The sequence below is a fragment of the Amblyraja radiata genome, chromosome 3 (genome assembly GCF_010909765.2).
Source record: "Amblyraja radiata isolate CabotCenter1 chromosome 3, sAmbRad1.1.pri, whole genome shotgun sequence".
NCBI lineage: Eukaryota > Metazoa > Chordata > Chondrichthyes > Rajiformes > Rajidae > Amblyraja > Amblyraja radiata.
The window spans coordinates 28,676,469-28,703,657 of NC_045958.1; the positions used below are offsets into that span (position 1 = coordinate 28,676,469).

The 27,189-nt window shown below is 43.0% G+C and overlaps 1 protein-coding gene across 2 annotated transcripts in view; it reads left to right on the forward strand.

The window, feature by feature from the left end:
• Positions 1-438: 438 nt before the first annotated feature.
• Positions 439-27,189, forward strand: part of prdm6 (PR/SET domain 6) — a 228,440-nt gene continuing 201,689 nt past the window's right edge. For both annotated transcript variants that reach the window (XM_033017509.1, XM_033017508.1), the window contains exons 1-3: positions 439-608; positions 1,233-1,720; positions 7,505-7,809. In XM_033017509.1, coding sequence (XP_032873400.1) covers positions 1,249-1,720; positions 7,505-7,809 — 777 coding nt within the window. In that variant the 5' untranslated portion in view covers positions 439-608; positions 1,233-1,248. The remainder of the gene's footprint in view (positions 609-1,232; positions 1,721-7,504; positions 7,810-27,189) is intronic.

The window sequence follows — 27,189 nt, forward strand, 5'->3', positions numbered from 1 at the left end:
GGCGGTCACGGCTATTTAAACCATTTTATAATGTGCATTCGCTTACCCGTCACATCAAATCTCTATTGCTTCGCTCATGTGGCCTCATCGTACTTTTCAGAATACTAAAAGTACCTCCAACAATTTGGAAAATAGATCCTATATACACATTATTAAAATATATTGTCCGGGCCGCAGAACAGAAAATGAAATACGCTGTACAATAAGAAATATAGTTGAAACAGACACGCTGCTGCCCATGACTGCTGCCCTGTTAAGTTTAAGTTTTATCTTTATGGGAATGATATTGTACCATGAACATGGCTGGAGGGCGTATATAGTAGGGTGTGGTTGCTTTCTAGTTTTGATCAATGTTATATCACCAACTACCACCCACCGCCACCCCTCCCCCCGACTACTCTAATGTGTGTTGTCGTAAAAACCACGTGTCCAGCTCCAAGTCCGCTTCTAGGAACCTCGTAGATGAACGGGATCCAGTGGCTCGGATCTAACACACGCCGACCTCCCACACAAGAAACATGCATCTCGGACAAATGAGCAGAGAAATATAAAGCCATCAACAAGTCGGTTTTCTTACAACCTGCTGTCTGATTGGAATAACATCGTGGGTAAGTCGTGTCTAATCTGCTGTTTGTCCTTAATTGCGCAAACCGACGTCAGCTCCAAGTTGGCAGCTGATCGCGGAGTTTTGCAAGTTTAAAAAAAAATGTACTTCTTTCAAGGTTCTGGTGAGAAGCGATAGTTGGTGCCGTGTTACATTGACGCGGTGTTTGGAAGCTTATTGGTAACATTAAAACGATTCAGATGTCCACGTACCGTGCGTAAAGATGCACATTTTAAAACTTTAATTCACTGTAGATATTTATGTACGATATTTGTGTGTTCCAGAATTGAGGAAAAAACATTAATTTGTAATTACATAGTCTGTCATTTTAATTGCCATCAATTACAGAGAGTATTATATTCGGACAGAGCGCAGTTCAGTCAGGTTGACTACCTGCCTACTGCACTGTTCTCAGTCCATGACTGGTGCAGTTAAAGCATACCTTTGCTCGAAGATAAAATGTCAGTGTTAAATATGTGTTATAAACATTTCATTTTCAATATTGCGTATAAAGTAAAATAAATCACTGCACGTGATTAAAAGCTAAACTTTGAATAAATTGAGAGATTACTTTTATGTACTATATATTCAGTCAATAGCTAACGGCATTTTTCTTTAATTATTTAAGTTGGAAATCTTTAGAGATGATGAAACCCAGCGAGCCCAGTGGATCTGCTTTCCTGAAGGTCGATCCCGCCTATATCCAACACTGGAAGCAGCTCTTCCCCCAGACCCAGCTGAAAGTCGGTTCGCTCACAGTGATTCCCAACCAGCTCGACAGAGCTGGCCCGGCGAGCGACAGCCTCCGCCACCACTCGGGACCTCTCGCCTCCTCGGCGTCCTCCACCGCTTCCTCGGCCTCTTCTTCGGCGTGTTCCCTGTCTCTGTCCGGCCTCACCCCAGTTTCTGTGCCGCAGATTTCCGTGTTGGGGCAGCTAGCGGCTTCCGATCCACCCCCGGCGCTCAACGGCAATCCGGGCAGTGAGCTGTGTTCACACGGGACAGAGAGGACGCCGAGATTCTCCTTCTCCACGGAGGATCTGGACTATTATTTGTACGGACAGCAGAGAATGGAGATCATCCCTCTTAACAACCATGGAACCGACCCCAATAACCGTGAGTGAATCACTCCCTCCTTCTCCGATAATTTGTCGGTGAATTGTCGCTAAATATAACATTTCCCGCAACGTAACTTTAATGCAGGAAACATTTCCAATTGCCGTGCAGACAGATTATATTGTGTGGTTAAGGTGTGAATTGCGACGATCCAAGAGAGAGTGCTCGCTAACTTGCTTTCCCTTATAAGAATATTCGCAAGTGGAATCACTATTTCCTGTCCACTCGCCTCCTTTGCAGATATAAACAAGTTCGACACATTAAGCTTTCACCCCACCCCCATTTCAAAGGCGACCGGATTGAAGTGAAACAGCCAAACATGTTGCACGAGTGCATGACTTTTAAAGAACGAAACACGGCAGTGTCTGAGACTCGGAGAGCGAGATTCGCCTTGCATTGTGACGGTGAAACAAACCCTTCCCCTTGTCGGGATCAATAGTAAAGAATTCCTAAGCAGCAGAAGTTGTGTCAGAGAACTGTCTCAATTGGTAGCGATTGCATCCTGTCCTCGGTACTACTGCGCCTAAATTTCCCTTAAAATTCTCGCGGCGAACAGTTATCACCAATCATTTTAAAAAGCATTCCCAACTAAAAATATCTTATCGATAGTCAAACATTAGAATAATGGCTGGAGATATCTCCAGCAAACTAAAAAAATAGATGATTTTAGACGATTGAAAATATGTAAAAGAGGCAAAACTTGGTTCCGAATATGGTTCAATTTGGTGCCGTTGATGTGAAAGCAACACCTCAGCGAAGGGATCAACACACATTTATATTCATCCTAATCAGTATCGTAATTACAGTAATAGTTAAAATATAAACTTCAAAACACTGCAGCCCTGAACGTGAGTTTACTTCCGTACACAGCGACTTATGTAGAGGCATAGACTTGAAATCACTCGCAGTGAAAGACGCCTATTAATGGCACTGTAACTTTTTTTTAAACTTAAAGCAGGTAAACATTTAAACTAGTTGACAAGGCCGTGCTGCAGAAGTATAAATCTATCATCGACAGACTCAGACCAAACATTTGTTTTCAAGAATCCATAGATACTTTTTTGTATGATCGATATTTTTTTCAACAGCTAAGCTGAGATAACTCATTTCATATATAGAGCGGCTTGGATGAATGGGAAAGGTCTTTATAGATGCTGAGATAAACAGAAACCAGTGAAAGATTTCACTGTAAGACAGATAGATTCTGGATAGAATTAACTGATAAACGTCACCCAATTTTCCGATCCTGTATTCTTTCAAAATATCCAAATAAAATATCCCAAAAGATCAAATATGTCAAATTAGCACATATTCTCCATAATCTAAACCGTCATTTGAAGAGTGAGGAGCACTTCTAACTATAGCTTTATTATCCATATTTCCTTTGGTTGAAAGGTGGTGAATGTTTATTTAACGTGATAAAATGGTCCATCAGCACTAATCTCCATCGATAACTGCCAGACAAAGATGAGCGATGAGCGGACAAGACACAATTAATTGCCACTAGTTTTCTGGTGAAAGCTGGCCGAATCGACTATATCAGGGCACCGATCGATCGCCTCAGAGATGCTATTCATCATCTCGGTATTGTTTGGGTCTCTTAGGGACCAGCCGCAGTTTTATCTAAAAATCCTATCTGTCTTCCCCCCAAACTCCGTCAGCCTGGCAAAATCCAATCAGCTGCCCAACGGCGCCATCCAGCCCAGCCTTCATCTTTATATCAAGGAATACCCCGAGTAGAGAAATATAACAGCCAGGCGTTGCCGAGTGAGGTAGTTATTTATACTCACGTGCAACCCATTTCTTTAGCTGTATTGCAATTCATGGGAATATTTTTAATACGTTTGATGATCCCGGCGTTAAATAACTAATGGAGCTATTCCAAACAGATATATTTATATCCCATTGAACACTTGCCAAACAACGGACAATTTATATTCTGTAAGACAGATGCATATTTGCTTCGTGTGCACAGAAATAGGTTGCAAATTCACATTTCTATTTTTTTTCATCAAAACAAAAAGAGTATATAATTGAAAGTGTCTCCAATATTGATTAATTCAGATACGTGTATGTTATGTGGACTGGACATTTTATGGTATGGGCAATTATTCTTGATATTTTTTCTTGGTGGTTCCCATAAACCGTAATGTATGTAAGAAAGACGGCTATTGAATCGCCCCAATTTAATATACGCTGAAAGTTGAACAGTGGGTGCCAATAACGGCAACCAATGAATAAATGTAAATACGAACTGGTCTTGATATTATTTATGAACTTAAAATTGGTATAGGGAATGTTTTAGAAAGCAAGCTGACAGAAACTATAAACGATGTTCAATGTGAGGCACACAATCTATCGGCGTAAATGCACTTTGTATGAGCAGATGAGATAATTGCCAGATTACCCTTTGTCCAAGTAATGAGTGAAAAAAAGATTTATTTAAAAAAGTTGAACAAGAAGTTTATGCAACGATATGCAATCGTGGAATTTATTTAAAATGAAATAGATAACAGATTTCCTTACTCTCTCCAACTTCCATGTATTAGAGCATTGAAGCGACTTGGATAACATTAAACCAAACGCCATAGAATAATTATCAGCATTTCCCCCCGGATAATCCCGCTGTACAGAGCTAGAACTGTCATAGATAGAACTGTCATAGATCTATGACACTTCTAGAAATGTCATCGTTTCAAACGCTGTTCAAGGAATGCATCAAGACGGAGAGATTCTGTGTAGGCCTGTTTAACTTTCAACTTCAAAGATGGTATTTGACGGTGTATCATAGGTTCCCTCGATATCATCTATGGAGAGAAGGAATAGGTGACGTTTCGGGTTGAGGGGTCTCGACCCGAAACGTCGCCTATTCCTTCTCTCCATAGATGCTGCCTCACCCGCTGAGTTTCTCCAGCTTTTTTGTCTACCTTCGATTTTTCCAGCATCTACAGTTCTTTCTTAAACATGACAGTGTATCATGTGTGCTTTCAGATATAATATAATCACTGTATGATCAAAATTTGCATATACATTAATATGAACGTAACAAGCAAAACCAGTCCAATTAGCTCCTTATTTCTTATCTCCATTTGTAAATGCAAATGTCACATCATAAATATGTAATTTGGTGCAATACATGTAACATTAATAACTCTTTGATACCGAAATATTACCATATCTGGTCTTCCGAAATGGAAAGTCAGCCATACATTTGCTCAGCGAGGTTTGATTCGCATCTCGAAATCAAATTACCCGATAACCATAGTTTGCCGAGCAGCTTTAAATAAACTGAAAGTGGCCCAGTTGTGAAGTTTTGAATGAGATGTGAAGGAAAGATCTGACGACTATTGTTTGTCGTGAAGGGGCCGAGCGGTTTGGGAAAGCGACCCTGTTCTCTAGAAATTAACTGGGTGGGGGGGGGAAATAGGAATGGTCGCGGGGATTTCATTTAATTCCAATACCCGACCTCCTTCTCCCATTCATAAAAGCAACCACGATAACTCGATACAACCACTCCAATGAATTTTCCTCCATCCGACGCGCTGCCTAGGGAGCAACACATCTTCAGAGGCGAAAATAAATGGCAAATTTTGTTGCAGCGCGGATTAAGATAGTTAGTACACGGGCCGCTTTGATTGCATGGATGCCGTCCTTCAAGATTAGCACCTTACAGTGTTTGAGGTGTCTTTTGAGCTACCTTGTACTTCTCAACTCCAAATATGTCATCTATATATACAATTACTATTTGTATACTGAGGGATCTTCAGGTTGTCGCGTTCGATGGATATATTATCGTATTTGCTTATTGCAAACATTCCCACCGAGAATCATGACTGAGCGGGTTATAATAGTTCTAAGCGTGTGAAGTGGATTCAATTCTAATATAACCAGCTCTTAATTGGTAACTATATTTTGGAAATTAATTACACTCAGCGGCAAGAATAACATGTATTTGTGATTAACCGTGGTTCCGGGACTCAAACCCATGTAATGGGACGTCCTGAATGATTTCTCAACCATATCACATTCGCTTTCTTCGCCCGCAGCTGTTGTTGACTTGTTCGGTCTGCTGTTCTTTTACCGGTACATTTATTACTGTAATGCAAAATTCTTGCTACTTAATAATTGTTTGGATTAAGATATCCACTGCCCAAACATTGCGACAGATGGGGGGAGGTGCATTTACTCATATTTTTGTACTTACGCCCGAGTTTTTAAACCAAGCAGAAAACACAGAAGTGACTCGGGAAATGTAGATTACACGGTATATAAAACCCGGATAGGGCACTTTGGCCTACACCAGGTTGGCAGCAGTAACTGTCTTTAAAATAATTCAAGAGGATGGCCTGAAATATAAAAAATGGGAAAGTGATAAACGGGTAGAACACAAAATACAGCTAATACAGAGAGAGGTGTACATGACATTGATATATAGAGAGTTATTAGGATAAACACAGAGGCGTGAACAGTTAGGGTGAGTGGTCAAATGAATACACGTCTGCCTAAAAATCTACCACGTGATTATGATACAAAAGCAGGTTACTTGCAGTTTATAAAGCAAAATAACAAAATGGTCTTTGAATCCAAGTTTTAAACTCTAGTCGGTGGATCAGCAGTCAACTAAAATCCACTTTATTAAACTATGACGTTCGCAACTTGTTCACGTTTATACCTAGACGCGAATGTAAAGGAGTCATGTTTTTTTTCTATTTATCCGATTTCCTTTCCCACTGGCGCTGAACGGGGGAGGGGGGACAAAGCAAATTTGTAAAAAAATAAATGTAATCACATTAAGAAAACACAACAAAATGTGCAATGGCGCCAATTTGTAGTTTTATAGTTCCACCTTCTCCCTCCCCCCTTATGTTTGCATTGATAAAGCCTTTACAGCAAATTAGGCTTTTTGTAAATTATAATAAACTAGTCACATGAGTATTCTGACGTGCAGTTTCTTGTAGTCTCCTCAGTCAAGTAGACTGTCTCCCCCCCCCCCCCCCCCCCCCCCCAGCCGTTCCGTTGACCCTTTCTATTCTCTGGCAATATTTTCTTCTTACCACTCTAATCTCTCCTTCATTCTCCCTCTTGATTCCAACCTGTCCCTCCCCATTGGCACTGGTATTCAGTCTTAACTCAATCATGCCCATTTTACCTTGTCCATTGCCCTATCTTCTTAAACTGTTCCAGTCTGAACCCTTTCACTTGGATGACCTTTCTGTCAGGCCAAGTTTCATTCCACTTGTGAGGTACATTTTGAAACCTTTAACGTGAAAAGAATTGTATGTTTGCTGTTATTAACATTGTGGTTGTTTACTGGCATTTACCAGTGCAACTTTCTTGTATGATGCAACCTGCCTGCCTTCCTTGCTCCTTTGTAACAAAAACATGCTCATGCCCCTTCCACTCAACCTAATTTGCATTGTCATTGGAGCGTAGAAGAAGGGCCTTGACCTAAAATGTCTCTTATCCATGTTCTCCAGAGAGAACCCGCTGAGTTACTTCAGCACGTTGTGTCTTTAAAAAAAAAACATTTTCATTAACAACTTTGGACTAACCTAATATAGACACAAAGTGCTAGAGTAACTCAGTGAGCCCGACAGCATCTCTGCAGAAAAAGGATGGGTGATGTTTTGTGTCGGGCCCCTTCTTCAGACTAACCTGATTTATTCTCTTGCCTCTCACACTAACGTTCTGCTTCTGTCGTCAGTTTAATCCATGCCTGCCTAATTGTCAAATAATTTGTGTCCTTCTCGTGTCATGTAATACAAATTGTTCTCCTCTCCTCAGGCTGTGATATGTGTGCTGACAATCGGAATGGTGAATGCCCAATGCATGGACCACTCCACTCACTGCGCCGTCTTGTCGGCACAAGCAGCAGTGCAGGCACCGCACCGCCTGATGTGCCCTATGGACTGCGGGAGCTGCCACGAGAGGTGTGCCTGTGTACCAGCACTGTGCCAGGCGTGGGTTATGGCATCTGTGCAGCCCAACGCATCCCACAGGGAACCTGGCTTGGACCTTACCAGGGAGTTACCCTCTCAAGGGAAAAGGTGCATATGGGAGGTCTCAGGAACAGCCGCCATCTCTGGGAGGTAAGAAGCAGCTGCCCTTAAACTATGTGAACATGACGAAACCCTCATTAATTTATTTGTGACATTTGTATCTCTACACTCTATATCTCTAAACTCTAAACACATAAATGCTACAGGTTGCAAGATGATCAGAAGGGAGTATATTATAAAATAATGTGATATCATAACAACATAAACTCACTTGTATTATATAGATTCCCTTGTATTTATCATCAATTCTATTCAGTAGGATAACTGTATTTATTGAAATCCACTTTAAAGATAACATTCAAGGAGTATCTATTTTAAAAAGTCACAAAAGACAGCAGCAAATAATTTTGATTCAATTTGCTGTAACTATTTTGGAGCACATTTTCCACATAATAATTTATAACACAACTTTTGGAACTTCATTAACTTCTTCAGTCTACTTACAATACATGTGACATCACATTAAGCTTACACAATCATATACTGTACAAACTGAGTTAGATAACTCAAATCACTGAGTTCTTGTTGATTTAAGAACATAAGAACACAGCCTAATAAAATATAGGAATGCTGTAAATGTTGTACTGAAAACAGTACTGTGTATTTTGATGCTGTTTGAGACTGTATACATTTTTATTTATAGTAAATGCTGTTAGAGAATGTTTCTTAATTTTATTGCTTTTGTACAGTTTCTTTAATTCTTCCACATAAATTTGACCACACAACTGAAATGTTGATATGTTCTCACATGTGTTGTGCTCTATGAATGGTAGTTCTGCTTTATGAATCTGTAACATTAATACTGGCATTTAGAATCAATGAAACATGCAGTAAGAGGTAGCTGTAAAAGATATTGGGACAAATTTTACAAGTTAAAAAAAATTACAAATGAGGGAAGCACCTGGTTCTATGATTCGATTATTCTAAAAACCCTGTTAACAAAGTTCCAAAGTCAGATTCTAAAACTATTATGTAGAATGGTGGCTACAATAAAACTACAGCAGATTAATGTTACAGTTACCAAGGGTCAGCAATTATGTTATTAATGCTCAAACTTGCCAGTGATTTGTAGCAAGGCAGAATTACAACAAAACCCCTAGCTGGTGGCCAATTTGTGCCTTTCTGCCATTAGGGTTATGAAAAAGGATTCTAGCTTAGCCTGTTCATAAATTTCATGAAAAGAATGCACTTGCATGTTAAGTGCTCATCAGACTCACAACCCTATCTTTGGAGCTTAATTCCTTTTGTTATGAATTGATTTAGAAGATCTTATAAATATTTGATTTTCAGTTCTCAGAATGGTGTTAGTTATCCCCATTGCATCTTTATCAACCTACATGTCCACCAATTTTGATGGCAAAACCAAAAGGCCTAATGAGCTATTGTAACTATTGAAAAACCCCAATATGTCAAGATGTTTAATTTCACTAAAATATAGCCACGTGTATTTCCCGGAAATTAATTAGTGGCTACCATTATAGAGACATACATTTATGTTGTTGTTGGTGTTGTTGTTGTATATTATTCTGTAACTTGTCTCATATAAATAATACAGATTGTAAAACAATACTTATTATCAATAACCTTTTACTCAATTTGGAGTTACAATCTGTAATATTTATGTATTGTTTTGTAATTGCAGTTTTGGTTCTACATTTTTAGATTATGTAGCAGGAACATTGCATAGTGTAACTGGTTAAATTGCATGAATAATATAGACGTCAACAGTCTATTTAACTGACTATGATTGAAGAACTAGAGGACCTAGGACAGTTTCTAAAGTTGGAATAGCTTTTCTTTTCTTATGAAGTGGAAATAAAGTTTTTGCTTTGATAAATTTGTCAATTACAAATTATTGTCAATTGTCAATTATTTCTATAATTTAAATAGTTCCATTATGCCATCTTGAAATCTGTTTGAAAACCTCAGTGCAGTTTTCTTAATTATTCCACATTACCTGGGGCGTATTAGTTTCTTTAATTCCCACCTGGTCTTTAATTGCATGGTAAAATCCGAAATAGTGTACTTTTCTTAGATATGGATGTAATTTCGATATATATAATGTGTAATAGCCAATATAGGCTTATGAAAGAATTATATGTTACAGTTGAATATTATTTTCATGCTCTAGGTGTATTGTCTCAATGGGAAATTGTACCTGTGCTCTCAAAGCTGTTTAGAATTTTGCTTTACATTTTTTTTTAAGTTCATACCTTTTGATATTGCTATAGAAATTAATGTGCAGAGTAGCAATGTTGTATAATGGAAGAAATTTTCCATTTTTAATAATCTCCTGTTAGCATAAATTATTTTGTAATAATTTACAAAATTATTATTTTGTAATAATTTATAGTAACACTAAGAGCTTTTTACTTTGGATTAACAATGGAAAATGCTGGTTGGTAATTCAATTTGTGGAAATATTGTAGAAAAATTAAAAGACTAAAGAATTTCACTAAAAATAACAGTCACAATTCTACATCTAAGTCTACAGTGATACAATGATGAAGTAGCTTGAAGCATGGTGCTTCATACTGGAGCTCTTTACTTCATAGGGTATAGATATGGGAGCAAAAATGACATTTATTGGTCATTCTTAATTTCACATCCACTTCAAGAAGGGTCTCGACCCAAAACGTCACCCATTCCTTCCTCCAGAGATGCTGCCTGTCCCGCTGAGTTACTCCAGCATTTTGTGTCTATCTTCGATTTAAACCAGCATCTGCAGTTCCTTCCTACACACTTCATTATCACTTCTGGTTGGGCTGGAGTCACATAAAGGCCAGGTTTATTTCCTTCTTTCTCCAGATTTGTGCTTTACGCGAATCATCATTACTAATTTCACTCCGGATTTATTTAAGCCTTGAATTTAACTTCCCGAGCTACCAAACAAGATAGACTTTTTGTGCTTTTGTTCATTTGTTTTGAGCAAGTAATACTTTCCAGAAAACTAAGGAAACATTCTTCCTCGTGTGGTTGAGGAGAATCTTTCACACACTCACAGACCCATGAGAGGAATAGATCGGGTAAACGCAGTGCAGGGGAATCGAGAACCAGAGGACATAGGTTTAAGGTGAGGGGGGGAAATTTAATAGAGACCTGAGGGGTAACTTTTTCACACAAAGGGCAGTGGGTGTATGGAATGAACTGCTGACGGAGGTAGTTGAGGTAGGTACTATCGCAATGGTTAAGAAACATTTGGACAAGTACATGGATAGAATCAGTTTAGAGGGATATTGGATGATTGTTTTATTCATTATATAACATTTAGGTGGTTAATTGGCCACTCTAAGACCCCAAGTATGAGTGGTTGAAAATGTGGCGCGAATAAAAAATGAGATAAAAATAGTAACAGTCTAAATGGGTTGTTGATGGTTGGCATGGACTTGGTGGATCAAAGAGCCTCTGTCCATGCTCTATTTTCTTCTGACGCTGACTATTCTGAGCGGGATCACCAGGGTGGGTGCTGAGAAGCTGTTTACCCTCATAGAACTTCTTCTTTCTTGTCCATCTTCCATGTTTCAAATGTTGACATAGCCGTGATTGTCTGCCCTGAAAAGCTTCCAGTGACAATCTTGGCAGGACAAATCAAAATAGGACGTACATGGTAAATGGTAGGGAATTGAAGAATGCAGGTGAACAGAGGGATCTGGGAATAACTGTGCATAGTTCCCTGAAAGTGTAATCTCATGTAGATAGGGTGGTAAAGAAAGTTTTTGGTGTGCTGGCCTTTATAAATCAGAGCATTGAGTATAGAAGTTGGGATGTAATGTTAAAATTGTACAAGGCATTGGTGAGGCCAATTCTGGAGTATGGGGTACAATTTTGGTCGCTTAATTATAGGAAGGATGTCAACAAAATAGAGAGAGTACAGAGGAGCTTTACTAGAACGTTGCCTGGGTTTCAGCAACTAAGAGAAAGGTTGAACAAGTTAGGGCTTTATTCTTTGGAGCACAGAAGGTTAAGGGGGGACTTAATAGAGGTCTTTAAAATGATGAGAGGGATAGACAGAGTTGACGTGGATAAGCTTTTCCCACTGAGAGTAGGGAAGATTCAAACAAGGGGACATGACTTGAGAATTAAGGGACAGAAGTTTAGAGGTAACATGAGGGGGACCTTCTTTACTCAGAGAGTGGTGGCTGTGTGGAATAAGCTTCCAGGAAAGGTGGTGGAGGCAGGTTCGTTTTTATCATTTAAAAATAAATTGGATAGTTATATGGACGGGAAAGGAATGGAGGGTTATGGTCTGAGCGCCGGTATATGGGACTAGGGGAGAATACGTGTTCGGCACGGACTAGAAAGGTCGAGATGGCCTGTTTCCGTGCTGTAATTGTTATATGGTTATATGGTTATATGGTTATATGGTAATCAGTGGGAGCCATCACTTGTGCCAATAGATGATGGTGGTAGCAGAATTAGCTCAAGATACTTCCAGTTTTCAGCCTCATGACGTGGACGCTTCTGCTATGAGGCCCTCTTAGAACTAGGGACGTGATTTTGGAGTACGAGTTGCTCATTTAAGCTGAAGAGGTGGAGGAATATATTTTCTCAGAGGCTCATGACTTGTGATTTTACTTCGGAGTCACGTGAGTGACTACGTGAAGAAACCATCCAGCACGCATGCGCGACATTGCGTTCACGCAGTGCAACAGCGACGAACGGGATTACAGGCGCTCCCGCTACAAGCCTGAAGGAACGGACCGTTAGGTAAGTTCTTACCTACAGGTTAAACTCGCGACTTTGCCTCTCTTTGTTGCTCCATGGGAACTGGAGACAGCAAAGCAGCACAGAGGGAAGCGGCCCCCGTTCGACTCCAGGGAAGGAACGTCCCGTCAGTGGAGGGGGGAGAGGCGGCAACGGGACCGCACACGCTGCGGTCCACAGACACGGGTACTGCGCCGATGCCCAGTCCGCTAAACAGCTGTCTGACCAACAGCAGCGGACTGGAGGGAAATTCAAAACCGGCCAGTAACCCTTGCATCTCCCGACAAGGAGACTCGCCGCCCGAGAACCGCTGAAATGCCGCCCGAAAATGGCAGACAGCCTCTATCAGCAAAGCCAGCAACCAAACCTCGGGCTGGAGACAGACACAGAAGATGGAATCGGCACTTCAAACGAGAACAAGTAAGTGTCTGTTCTCCAAGCCAGAGTAAGGTCATGGAGCCAAAAACTCCAGCGAGACTTGCCTCAGGAGCAGGGGCAGGTCCGCCAAGGGAGCATAACACTCCCACTCCAGTGCCTACAGCACTGGCCATCTCCCTTGTCGAGGGATCGATGGCGACCAGGGCTGGGCTGGTCAAGAAGAGGGGTCACTGGCTGAAGAATATCGGGAGTATGCTTGAGGTACAGGATCAGGAAGAGCTGCTGGGTTTGGCCGCTATGTGGCTCCACCACTAGCGAGATGGCCTTTTCAGTCTCAACTGACGGCCGGTTTACTACCTGTTCTTTTCAAAACCTCTCCAAGACAGGTAGTCATGAGGCACTGGTTTCATCACGCCTCCCCTAAATTGCATTTACTCAAAGTGCCCACCGTTATTGGGGGGTACATTGAGCATAGCTTTTTAAAAAACCCCAATATCTTAAATTGCATTTGATATCCCTGACGTTGGCTATCATTTTCGCATGCTCATTCCAGAGGGGCAGGGTAGTATGGCAAAACACCTGACCCTACTGTTCACAGTATGCTCCGCAACTTCTCAGGAAGTTATAAAACCTGCCCTCAACTTAAAAAAAAAAGATTTTTACAGGACTGTGAGAACGCTGACCTCACAACCACAGATCCTGCTATCTGGCTAAGTTATCAAACCAAGCCTAAGAAACTGGATGAAGTATCCAAAAATTCGGCATCAAGAGGGCAGGGCCTGGAATGAGCACCACACAAAACCAAGCAGCAGTGCCTCTACGCATCCACCAGTAGGCATCTACTTAAGAGTACTGGTGAAAGCTTGGGGCCCGCATGCCAACCCCCAGTAAGCCCTTTCAGGCCAGGGTCCAGAGGGGGCTCCATGGAAAATGCGCCACCCCCAACAACACCATCTCTACAGACAAGGATCCAGAAACCGAAGAAATGAACACACCACCAACCAACAGTGAAGACAGATAAGTATGGTTCCTACCATCACATAAAGGTGAACGGTTTGTACTAACAGAGGGGGGGGGGGGGTGGGGGAATCACACCTGGTTGGGAAGCTATCACTCTTGGTAGTTATATACCAAAAAATATTCAAGGGGAATAGAATTAATATCTTGCCACCAGTTCAGCTTGCACCCCAAAGGGTCTACCCTCCCACTAAGAAACACGAGGGTCTAGCTACTGGGAAACATAGAAACATAGAAACATAGAAAATAGGTGCAGGAGTAGGCCATTCGGCCCTTCGAGCCTGCACCGCCATTCAATATGATCATGGCTGATCATCCAACTCAGTATCCTGTACCTGCCTTCTCTCCATACCCCCTGATCCCTTTAGCCACAAGGGCCACATCTAACTCCCTCTTAAATATAGCCAATGAACTGGCCTCAACTACCTTCTGCGGCAGAGAATTCCAGAGATTCACCACTCTCTGTGTGAAAAAAGCTTTCCTCATCTCGGTCCTAAAAGATTTCCCCCTTATCCTTAAACTGTGACCCCTTGTTCTGGACTTCCCCAACATCGGGAACAATCTTCCTGCATCTAGCCTGTCCAACCCCTTAAGAATTTTGTAGGTTTCTACAAGATCCCCCCTCAATCTTCTAAGTTCTAGCGAGTACAAACCGAGTCTATCCAGTCTTTCTTCATATGAAAGTCCTGACATCCCAGGAATCAGTCTGGTGAACCTTCTCTGTACTCCCTCTATGGCAAGAATGTCTTTCCTCAGATTAGGAGACCAAAACTGTACGCAATACTCCAGGTGTGGTCTCACCAAGACCCTGTACAACTGATTCTGCTGGGGGGGGGGGGCGTTTGTGTAGAACTCTATATGTGTTAAGTCCATTTTCTTTATTTGTTAACCCCTTTGTATGGTATGCAAACGTATTATCTATTTTTGTAAAGCACTTTGGTGTCAATGCGAGTTGACTTAAAACGTGCTATATAAATAAAACTTACTTACTATTGGGCAAGCATATTGCTCAGTAGTGCACCATTTTGCATGTTCGTTCATTAATTAACAACATCACAGTGGTGGCATATACCAAACCACTTGGGCGGAATAAAATCGATATTATGTGACAATTTATTTAACAATTGGTAACCGTATGTCGTCAAACATGTTTGACCATCAGTAACTTACCTATCAGGTGAGCTAAATATTGTAAACGAACATTTAAACCAAAAGTATTTGCTGAGATTACAAAGCAATATGGACACCAGATATCGATTACCTTATATTCCAATTGAATCGCCACGTACCAATGTATGTCGCATGAAACCAACTCAAGGCAGCGGCTAGGATACATTTCCGCATATTGAGGTGGGGGGGGGGGGGGACTAATCTCTATGTTCTCCCCTTCTTTCTACGCATATCCACTAGGGAACATACCTGGGAAGAAACTGCTCAAACTCAGGAACTACACATTCAACTACAACAAAACCTGTACTGGAGTTCCTGGCAGGCCTTCACCACAATGAAGGACTCAGCTACTGCGCCATCAATATAGCTAGAAGTACTCTGTCAGCGTACTCAACTCAGGCACCACGACAACAGGGCAAGGGTACCACCCACTGGTGATCAAATTCAGGAGAGGTATATTCAATTCCCATTCCCCAGAACTAGGTACACCCAAATTGGGAAGTCAGTGAGGTCCTGACGTACCTTAGGGGATGATCACCAGCCAGGTCCCTCACCCTGGAACAGCCTACCCTGAAGATGGATATGCTGACGGCCTTACCTCAGCACAAAGACCCAGTTCTTCCATCTACTGCGATTGGACAACATGGTGATAACACCTGATAGTGTCACATTTTCCATTCAGGGGCTGGCCAAACAGAGCAGACCAGGAACATCAGGTCCAGTCATGGAATTCCGGGCATACCCACCTGAACCACGGTTATGTGTCATGACCCACTTAATGAACTACATTGACACAATAAGAAATACCCGAGGGAGAGAAAAAAGCCTTGTGGGTCAGTCACAAGAAACCTCATGGTCGGGTGACGAGCTAAACTACCTCTAGTGGCTCAAGCAGGTACTAGGAGTTGCTGGAGTAAATACTAACGTGTATAAATCTTATTCCACCATGGCAGCTTCCACGTCAGTGACTAAGAGGATGGACGTGCCTATGGACCACATCCTGGCTACAGCGGGATGGTCTAGGGAGTATACGTTCCAAACTTTGTAACACGCCGCTGGCAGAACCTGTATCGGTTGCAGAAATAACATTAGAATCTGCAAATATATAATTTAATCCCGGGGGAGCATTTGTCTTGTTATTGTTGATAACACCATTTTTGTTTTACAAACAGATTCATGGTTGATTACGATAACGATTACGATTCCTCCCTCGAATGACTTCGGCAGCGAGTGAAGTATGAACTGTTACACGGTTTGAAATCACAGAGCTTTAAAATCTTCACGTAGTCACTCACGTGACTCCGAAGTAAAATAGTAAGATTAAATGAGAACTTACCAGTTTGAAGTTTGATCTGTATTTTATGAGGAGTTACGATGAGGGATTACGTGCCCTCCGCTCCCACCCTCAATAATAGAGATCAAACTGGTAACTAAGCTCTCCTTTTCTTTACTATATTTATTTCAATTATTGTGTCTGTCTGTGATTCCACACCGCTGCTTTGAAGTATGTCGCGCATGCGTGCTGGACGGGTTCTTCACGTAATCCCTCATCGTAACTCCTCATAAAATACAGATCAAACTTCAAACTGGTAAATTCTCGTTTAATCTTACTATTTTGTTGCACCAGAGAGCTGAGGAGGTGGACACATTGAATATATTCAAGGTGGAGACGGACAACTTTTGAACTAGAAGGGAGTCAAAGGTTATGTGGAGAGAGCAAGTAGCATTGAGACCAACATTGGATCATCCATAAATGGTCTGAATGGCAGTGTAGGATCCTGTTTTTATTATTTTTCTAATAATTCTTACTGGTAGATTTCTGATATAATGCTTGAAGTCAAGAAGAGATAGGAAAAGGCATTCTTAGTAACTGTAAACTAATTAATAGACCGTTAATTCAGAAAAAAATTAGAGGTTAATTTTAATTCTCATAGGAAGCCTTGGTATTTTACTACTAAGGCCATAGACAATAGACAGTAGACAATAGGTGCAGGAGTAGGCCATTCGGCCCTTCGAGCCAGCACTGCCATTTACTGGGATCATGCCTGATCATCCACAATCAGTACCCCGTTCCTGTCTTCTCACCATATCCCCCTATCTTTAAGAGCTCTATCTAACTCTCTCTTGAAGGCATCTAGAGAATTGGCATCCACTGCATTCTGAGGCGGAGAATTCCACAGATTCACAACCCTTTGGGTGAAAAAGTTTTTAATCATCTCTGTTCTAAATGGCCTACCCCTTATTCTTAAACTGTGGCCCCTGGTTCTGGACTCCCCCCAACATCGGGAACATGTTTCCTGCCTCTAGTGTGTCCAATCCCTTAATAATCTTATATGTTTCAATAAGATCCCCTCTCATTCTTCTAAATTCCAGAGTATACAAGTCCAGCCGCTCCATTCTATCAACAGATGACAGTCCTGCCATCCCGGGAATTAACCTCGTGAACCTACGCTGCACTCCCTCAACAGCAAGAATGTCCTTCCTCAAATTTGGAGACTAAAACTGCACACAATACTCCAGGTGTGGTCTCACTAGGGTCCTGTGTAACTGCGGTAGGACACCGTTGCCCCTATACTCAACTCCTTTTGTTATGAAGGCCAACATGCCATTAGCTTTCTTTGTATTGTATTGTATTGTATTCAAATTTATTGTCATTGTCTCAGTTAGAGACAACGAAATGAATTTCCCTTACAGGCAGTATCATAAAAATAAAAATAAATAAATAATAATAAATAATAAAACATATTAAAAATAAAATAGAATTAAAAAAAAAAGCACAAACACTGAAAGTCCACGACACAACATAACACAGTGGCACCAAGGTGAGGAAGGCACCATAGTCCAGCCAGCCTCCCCTCTGTTCTTCCCAGATGTTCACTCGTGGTCGAGGCCTTCCTAGCACCCGCAGTCGCTGCCCCGGGTGACCCGATGTTCAGGCCCTCATGCCGGGCTGGTGGAACGCCGACGCCGAACCCCGACGGTGAACATCCTCCTCAGCGGCTCGGACCTCCTGATCAGCCGCCTCCCGCAGCCGGAGTCCGCAGCTCCCGAGTCCGCAGGCCGAGCCGGGCAGAGTCGCAGGACCCCGCGCTGTCCATCAGCGCCGCCCGCGTTGGGAACCCGCAAACCGCAGCTCCATGATGTCGGTGCCGCAGGTCCAGCACTCCGGGCTCCAGATGGCGATCCCCGGTAAGGCATCGCCAGCCCCGCGATGTTACAGCGCTGTCCCGCCGCTGCTGGAGCTCTGGTCGATCCCGGCAGGAAAGGCCGTGCTAATCCAGTAGGTAGGCCGCTGGGGGGGGGGGGGCGAGGACGCGACTTGAATAATAGTCGCGTCTTCACCAGGAAGCGGCTGAAGAACGGTATCCCCCGCACCGTACCCTCTTCCCCACATAAAAACACAAAAAAACCACAAAAAAACACACTTTTACATAACTAAATAAACAAAAAAACAAAAAGATACAGGGCTGTAGGTGGAGGCTGCTGGCACCAGCGCCACCGGAAGTACAACACTTCTTCACTGCCTGTTGTGCCCGCATGTTTACTTTCAGTGACTGATGAACAAGGACCCCCAGATCCCGTTGTCCTTCCCCTTTTCCCAACTTGACACCATTCAGACAATAATCTGCCTTCCTGTTTTTGCCATCAAAGTGGAATACCTTGCATTTATTCATATTATACTGCATCTGCCATGCACCTGCCCACTCACCCAACCTGTCCAAGTCACCCTGCACCCTCATTACATCCTCCTCACAGTTCACACTGCCACCCAGCTTTGTGTCATCTGCAAATTTGCTTATGTTACATTTCTTTAAATACAGTTGTTCCGGAATGGGTAGGTAGGAAGGTGAAGTTTGGATGGATTGTGAAGATATTCTGGAAGCAAGGTGGGTGGGGTGTGGATAGAACATTGATGGCACCTGATGGGCTGAAGGGTCTGTTGTGACTCTATAAGAACCTGGAAAGCCATGGTTGTCTCTTTGTGATATCAATTAGGAAACCTTTACATTTTAAGTGCCCTTGATTGCTTTCTGCCAACTTCATCTAGTGTGCAAGTTAATTAAAATGTCAATGGGGTTCCACGTATAATCCAGCCAAGAAATGGAGCAAATCTCATATTCTAGTAGTAGTAGAAAGCATCCAGTATTGAATTCTTGAGATCATGCAATTGAGTAGGGATTTGTAGCCAAGAATATTCAAATAGGTGAATAACACCAAAATAAAAACAAAGCATTAACAAAGACCAATAAATGACATGAGCTTATGGACAATAGATAGTTTTGGGAAGCACTTTGGAAGGATAAAGCAAGAAAGAGTATAAAATGATCAGTCTGAAGAAGGGTCTTGACCCGAAGCGTCACCCATTCCTTCTCTCCAGAAATTCTGTCTGTCCCGCTGAGTTACTTCAGCATTTTGTGTCTACCTTTGATTTAAACCAGCATCTGCAGTTCTTTCCTACACAATAGTACAAAGTTAATAGTTGGAGGCTGACGGATATGGTTGAACGCTTTAGGAGTGGAAAACTGGTCCCCCTCTCCCCAGACAGGACAAGGATAGAGGTCCCTGGTCCTCACCTTTCACCCCACCAGTCTTTGGATCCAACATATCATTCACCAAAATTTCCGTCACCTCCAAGATGATCCCACTACCAGTCACATCTTCCCATCTCCACCTTCCACAGAGCCCACTCTGCATTTCCTTGGTTCACAAAGTACTGGAAGAGAGAAGGTGGGTGACGGTGAGAAAGGGAGGGAAACATGGAATGCAAAGGTCCCCGGGTGTTGTACCTCTTGTGAACAGGTTCACCCACTTAGAAGCTGTCGGGACAGAAGACGTTATCACAATGAGCGGCGGACTGGCTGGCGAAGCAAAAAGGGCTGTTGAGCCAACACCGAAGAGGCCAACGTCAGACACCACCATTGTAATTGGAGACTCCATTGTGAGAGGTACGGACAGGGGTTTCTGCAGGAACAGACGGGATTCGAGGATGGTGTGCTGCCTTCCTGGTGCCAGGATCCAGGATGTCATGGACAGAGTGCAGAAAATCCTCAAGGGCGAAGGTGAACAGGCGGAAGTGGTAGTGCATGTCGGCACAAACGATGTCGGAAAGAAGGGGATGAATATTCTGCAGCGTGACTTTAGAGAGCTCGGAAAAATGCTGAAAAGCAGGACCTCCAGGGTTGTTATCTCCGGTTTGCTTCCAGTTCCTCGTGCTTGCGAAGAGCAGGTAACAGGGAGATACGGGACCTGAATGTGTGGCTGACGAATTGGTGCAGGGGGCAGGGATTTAGATTCTTAGATCACTGGGGATCTGTTTTGGAGTAAGGGGGAACTGTACAAAAGGGACGGATTGCATCTTAATAGGTGGGGGACCAGCATTCTGGCAGGCAGGTTTGCCACTGCTACACGGGTGGTTTCAAAATGAATAAGTGGGGTGGGGTGTCAAATGGGATAATCGAGGACGGAGTTAAATGGAAAGCAAGTAAAGGGTTAGTTAATGATCCCAGAATTAACGGGAAAGGAAGCTCACAAAGGGATAGGAGAGTATGGCCAAGTGTAATAGGGATCGATGTGAAAAGTGAGATGCGTAAGGAATTAAAAGTATTGTATATGAATGCGCAAAGTATAAGAAGTAAAGTAGATGAGCTTGAGGCTCAGTTAGAGGTTGGTAGATATGACATTGTGGGGATTACTGAGATGTGGCTGCAGGAGGATCGGGCCTGGGAACTTAATATTCAGGGTTATACATCCTATAGAAAGGACAGGCAGGTGGGCAGAGGAGGGGGGGTAGCTCTGCTGGTGAGGGATGGAATTCAGTCCCTTGCGAGGGAAGACATAGGGACTGACGAGGTAGAGTCTCTGTGGATTGAGTTGAGGAATTGTAACGGCAAGAAGACACTAATTAGTGTTATCTACAGACCCCCAAATAGTAGCCCGGATGTAGGGTGTAAGTTGCAGCAGGAGTTAAAACTGGCATGTAACAAAGGTAATGCCACTGTGGTGATGGGGGATTTCAATATGCAGGTAGACTGGGTAAGATCAGGTTGGTTCAGGACCCCAAGAAAGAGAGTTTGGAGAATGCCTCCGATATGGATTCTTAGAGCAGCTTGTAATGGAGTCAACCAGAGAAAAGGCAATTCTGGATTTAGTGTTGTTCAATGAACCAGATATGATAAGAGAACTCGGGGTAAACGAACCGCTTGGAGGTAGTGATCATAATATGATTAGTTTTAATCTGCAATTTGAGAAGGAGAAGGTTAAATCTGAAGTGTCAATTATGCAGTTGAACAAAGGGGACAATGAAGGCATGAGAGGGGAAGCAGGCCAAGGTAGACTGGAAAGGGATCCTAGCTGGAATGACGGTGGAATAGCAATGGCAGGAATTTCTGGGCATAATTCGGAAGACGCAGGATCATTTCATTCCAAAAAGGAAGAAAGATTCTAAGGGGAGTAGGAAGTCAACTGTGGCTGACAAGAGAAGTTAGGGATAGAATAAAACTAAAAGAAAAGATGTATAACACAGCAAAGAGTAGCCGGAAGCCAGAGGATTGGGAGACTTTCATAGGACAACAGAAGGAAACAAAACGGGTATACGGGCTGAAAAGATGAAGTACGAAGGGAAGCTGGCCAGGAATATAAAGAAGGACAGTAAAAGCTTCTTTAGATATGTTAAAGGGAAAAGAGTAGCAAAGTCAAATGTGGGTCCCTTGAAGGCAGACACGGGTGAAATTATTATGGGCAACAAGCAAATGGCAGAAGAGTTGAATAGGTACTTCGGATCTGTTTTCACTAAGGAAGACACAAACAATCTCCCAGATGTACTGGAGGACAGAGGATCAAAGGGGTAGAAGAACTGAAAGAAATTTACATTAGGCGAGAAATAGTATTGGGTAGGCTAATGGGACTGAAGGATGATAAATCCCCTGGACTTGATGTTCTGCATCCCAGGGTCCTCAGGGAGGTGGCTCTAGAAATAGTTTTTCCAATGTTCAATAGATTCAGGATCAATTCCTGTGGATTGGAGGATAGCTAATGTTATCCCACTTTTCAAGAAAGGAGCGAGAGAGAAAACGGGGAATTACAGACCAGTTAGCCTGACTTCGGTGGTGGGAAAGATGCTGGAGTCAATTATTAAAGGGGTAATAATGGGGCATTTGGATAGCAGTAAAAGGATTAGTCCAAATCAACATGGAATTATGAAAGGGAAACCATGCTTGACTAATCTTCTGGAATTTTTTGAGGATGTGACAAGTAAAATGGATGAAGAGGTGCCAGTGGATGTAGTGTATCTAGACTTTCAGAAAGCCTTTGATAAGTTCCCGCACGGGCAGACTGGTGACTAAAATGAGAGCACATGGTATTGGGGGTAGGGTGTTGACATGGATAGAAAATTGGTTGGCAAAGAGTAGGAGTGAACGCGTCCTTTTCAGAATGGCAGTGGCGAGTGGAGTGCTGCGAGGCTCTGTGTTGGGGCTGCAACTGTTTACCATATATATTAATGATTTGGAAGAGGGAATTAGGAGCAACACTAGCAAGTTTGCAGATGACACAAAGCTGAGTGGCAGTGCGAACTGTGAAGAGGATGTTAGGAGGTTGCAGGGTGACCTGGACAGGTTGAGTGAGTGGGCAGATGCGTGGCAGATGCAGTATAATAGTAAGATTAAACGAGAACTTACCAGTTTGAAGTTTGATCTGTATTTTATGAGGAGTTACGATGAGGGATTACGTGAAGAACCCGCTCAGCACGCATGCACTGGCATACTTTAAGCAGCGGTGTGGAATCACAGATAGACACAGTTATTGAAGTAAACATAGTAAAGATAAGGAGACATCAGTTTATGAATTTGACCCATATTATTGAGGGTGGGAGCGGAGGGCACGTAATCCCTCATCGTAACTCCTCATAAAATACAGATCAAACTTCAAACTGGCAAGTTCTCGTTTAATCTTACTATTTTACTTCGGAGTCACGTGAGTGATTCCGTGAAGATTTCAAAGCTCTGTGATATCAAACCGTGTAACAGTTATTACTACATCACTGCCAAAGTCTTTGAGGGAGGAAGTGTGTTATCGTAATCAACCAATGAATCTGTTTTATGAAAAACAAAAACGGTATTTATTAACAATAACAACAAAAAGAAAATTGCTCCCCCGGGCTTAAATTAAATATTTGCAGACTGTAAAATTGTTTCTGCATATAACACAGGTTTTGCCAACAGCTTGTGATAAACAGTCCTGAATGTGGTTTCCCTTGCCCATCCTGCTGTAGCCAGGATGTGGTCCATCGGCACGTTCATTCTTTCCGCCGTTGACGTGGATGCTGCCCTGGTGGAGTGAGATTTATACAGGTTAGTGTCAATCCCGGCAGCTTTTAGCACCTGCTTGAGCCATCTCGAAATGGTTTGGCTCGTCACCCGACCATGAGGTTTTTTATGACTGACCCACAAGGCGTTTTCACTCCCTCGAATATTGTTAGTTGTGTCTATATAGGATAGTAGGTGGGTCATGACACATAACCGTGGTTCTGGTGGGTAAGCCCGGAATATCACGACTGGACTAGGCGTTCCTGGCCTGGATCATAAACGAGATCTGGTCTGGAGCTGTAATCATGTGGTCCAGTCGTAACCGATGTAGAGACTGGACCCTCTGTGCGGATACAAGTGCCATTAACATGAGCGTTTTGAGTGTCAATTGTTCCATGCTGAGGGATATGGCTGGTGGCCATCCCCTGAGATAAGTCAGGACCTCCCTGACATCCCATATATGGGTGTACCTTGGTCTAGGGGGGTTGGTATTGTAAATGCCTTTCATTAATTTTACCACCAGCGGGTGAGATCCCATGGCCTGTTGTCCTGGTGCTAGTGTTAAGTAGGCAGACAAGGCACTTCTCGCTGTGTTGATGGCACTGTAGCTGAGTCCTTCTTCGTAGTGAAGTTTGGCCAGGAATTCCAGTACGTTGGTGACTGATGCAGTTGTGTAGGTGGTCACTGTATCCAGGCAGTACTTTTCCCATTTTTTGATATTGGTCAAGTACTGTTTTTTGGTGGATGTTTGGAGGGATGCTGACATGGTGTCGACAGTTTGTTCTGATAATCCCAGTCCCAGCAATGGTCTGTTCAGAATCTGCAACCCAGGAGTTTGATTTTTTCATAGCATGGGTGGCTTATGCCAGACACTGGGTGTTGTAATAATTCTGGGTCACTGGGAAATGTCATTGGAGTTCCAACAACCATGTCATGGAGTATCGGGAACCATGGCTGCGTAGGCCAGTCGGGTACTATCAAAATACCTGAAGCAGAGTCCATTTGTATTTTGCGTAGTCCCCGACTAATGAGGCAGAAGGGAGGAAATGCATAGAAGAAGAAATTTCCCCAATCCAGTGCGAACGCATCTACCGCTGCTGCCTCAGGGTCTGGTTCCCAGGCGACATACATAGGTACCTGGTGATTTAGCCTTGATGCGAATAAATCAATATCTGGAGTGCCATATTGCTTGACAATTTTTGCAAATATTTTGGGATTTAACATCCATTCGATGTTGTCATTAAATTTACGTGACCTGGTGTCTGCCACTGTATTTAGCTTACCTGGTAGGTAAGTTGCTGATAGCCAAATATGTCTTTCGACACACCATTGCCAAATTGTGTTAACCAACTTGTCGCATGATAACGATTTTATGCCGCCCATATGGTTAATGTAGGCCACCACCGTAGTATTATCTATTTGTAACCGAACATGCAAGTGATGCATATTTGATGCATATGCTTTTAAACCATAGAAGGCACCCAACATCTCTAGATAATTTATGCCCAGTGTAAGTAGTAATGACGACTCAGGGTTAGTCCATCTACCACCTGTGCTGGATATGGCGTTAGTTGCTCCCCTAGCCTTGAGCACTGGCATCTGTTTGGATAACTATCGTAGGGTTAGTGTTGATAATAGGGCTGAAACTATGCCAAATGTTTTCTGCCCACCACTGTAGTTCTGATATTGCTTCAGTGGGTAACTTCATGACACGATCATAATGACCTGCATGTCGTTTTAGTGCCTGTACCTTGTCTCTTTGTAAGTTTTGATAGTGCAAAGGTCCGAATTGCGTAGCCGGAAATGCTGCTACCATTTTCCCAATTACTCTTGCTACTTATCGAATAGTTGGTTGTTTGTTGACCATTAGATTGTTGCATGATTGTGCCAATGCAACTGTTTTGTCTCTTGGCAAAGTTACAGTCATATGGACTGAATTAATTGTGAAGCCCAAGTAGTCCATAGTTGTGGATGGCTTCAACTTAGATTTATCTGGATGTAAGACAAATCCCAAGGTTTCGAACAACTGTTTGGTAGCTGATACAGCTGACATAGTCAATTCCATGGTTTTGCCTACTATTAAGATATCATCAAGATATGCCATGACAATATGTTTTTGTCTTCTTAATATTGCCACGGCTGGTTTTAGTATCTTGGTGAATAATCTTGGGGCTGATGTTAACTCATTGGGTAACGCTTTAAACTGCCATTTTGCCCCATCCAGGTAAACTTCAGGTATCTGCGATGATCCTTGTGAATAGGTACTGAATAGTAAACATCTTTAAGATCAATGCTTGCCATGTAGTATCCTTTGGAAATTAATTGTTTGGCAGTAACAAACGTTTCCATTTTGAAATGTATATACTTAACAAACATATTTAGTGATGTTAAGTCAATGATGATGCGACATCCACCATCTTTTTTGGTTTTAGTGAATATATTTGATACAAATTCCAAGGGTTCATGTTTTGTTTTTTCAATGATACCCTTTGTAATTAGTCTCATCAGTTCAACTTGTCCCTCTCATTTTTCTTTCACTGAGAGGGAAAATACCCTTTGGGGTAAATGTTGAACTGGTGGCAATTTACCTGTTATGAATTGTATTTTGTATCCACTAATGCCATTGAGTATATACTGAATCACTCGTGATAGACTCCCATGCTGCTTTAAACTGGTGTAATCTCCCCCCTGTTAGTATTAGCCCCTTCTTTCTATATGCTGGTAGGAACCCGACCACCTACCTCCATGGTTATCGGTATTTCCTCTGGTTCCCGCCGGTCCCACGAGGCTTGCATGTTGTCTGATGTGGCGTTGACGTTGGGGGGTGGTGCATTTTCCATGGGGTCCGCTCTGGGCCCTGGTCTAAAAAAGACTTACGGTGATAAAATGCGGACCCGTGAGCTTTCACCAGTCCTATATGGTGGACGTCGACTGGTGGACGCGACGGGGTGCTGCCACTTGGTGTTTAGTGGTCTAGGTTTGCTCGTCCCAGTGCCCTGCCTTCATGAGACCGTGAGTTTTTGAGGCCTCGGCCATATCCTTCATTCGCTTAGGTAGGTCATTGCCAAAGAGCAGTATGTCTGACTCAGAGGCTGGGGTTTTGCACAGCCCCGCAAATTTAGGATTGATGGCAGGTTTTATTATATCTTTACGCAGGTTGTTAATCTCAAATTGCGTATTACACAACAGCGCAAGAGTATCTTGTTGAGTGGTGGTCATCTCGGTGTTGTCCACGGAACGAGCAAACAAAGTGATGGCCGACGTCAGGAGCCAGAGGATCCGCTGCAGTTTTAGCTCCTGGTGTCGGATGTTTGGCCCCAACGTGCCCCCAGATTTGGCTGTTTACAGCTGGCACTTTGAGGGACTCACAGTTCTCCGGGCTGTATATGTTCTAAGCATCATTGACCACCTGCTCCTGTAGAGCCCTATTGGAGAGGTGGTTGATGCTGGCCGCTAGTTTGGCTTTCTAACGGTCTTCCTGCACGTGGGGTTGCCACGTAGCGGTCCACTACACCAAGCAGCTCTTCCTGTTCCTGCACCCCTTGCATACTCCCGAGATCTTCAGCCATCGTCCCTCTCTTATTGACCAGCCCAGTCCTGGTCACCAAAGCTATCCTCTGGAAAGGAGGAAGCAATGGACAGTGCACTAGGCACTGTGGAGGGAGTGCCTGACCACCCTCTGCGAGAGCGCCCCTCCTGGGGCGCACCTCGCTGGAGCACGTGCTCCAAGAGCCGCTCCATGCGGCTCATGCGGCTGTCTCTCCCCCGCCTGGGTGGAGAGACGTCCCCATCCGACGTGTCGAAAACCACCGGCCGGACGCTCTTCCTGGTAGCTTTC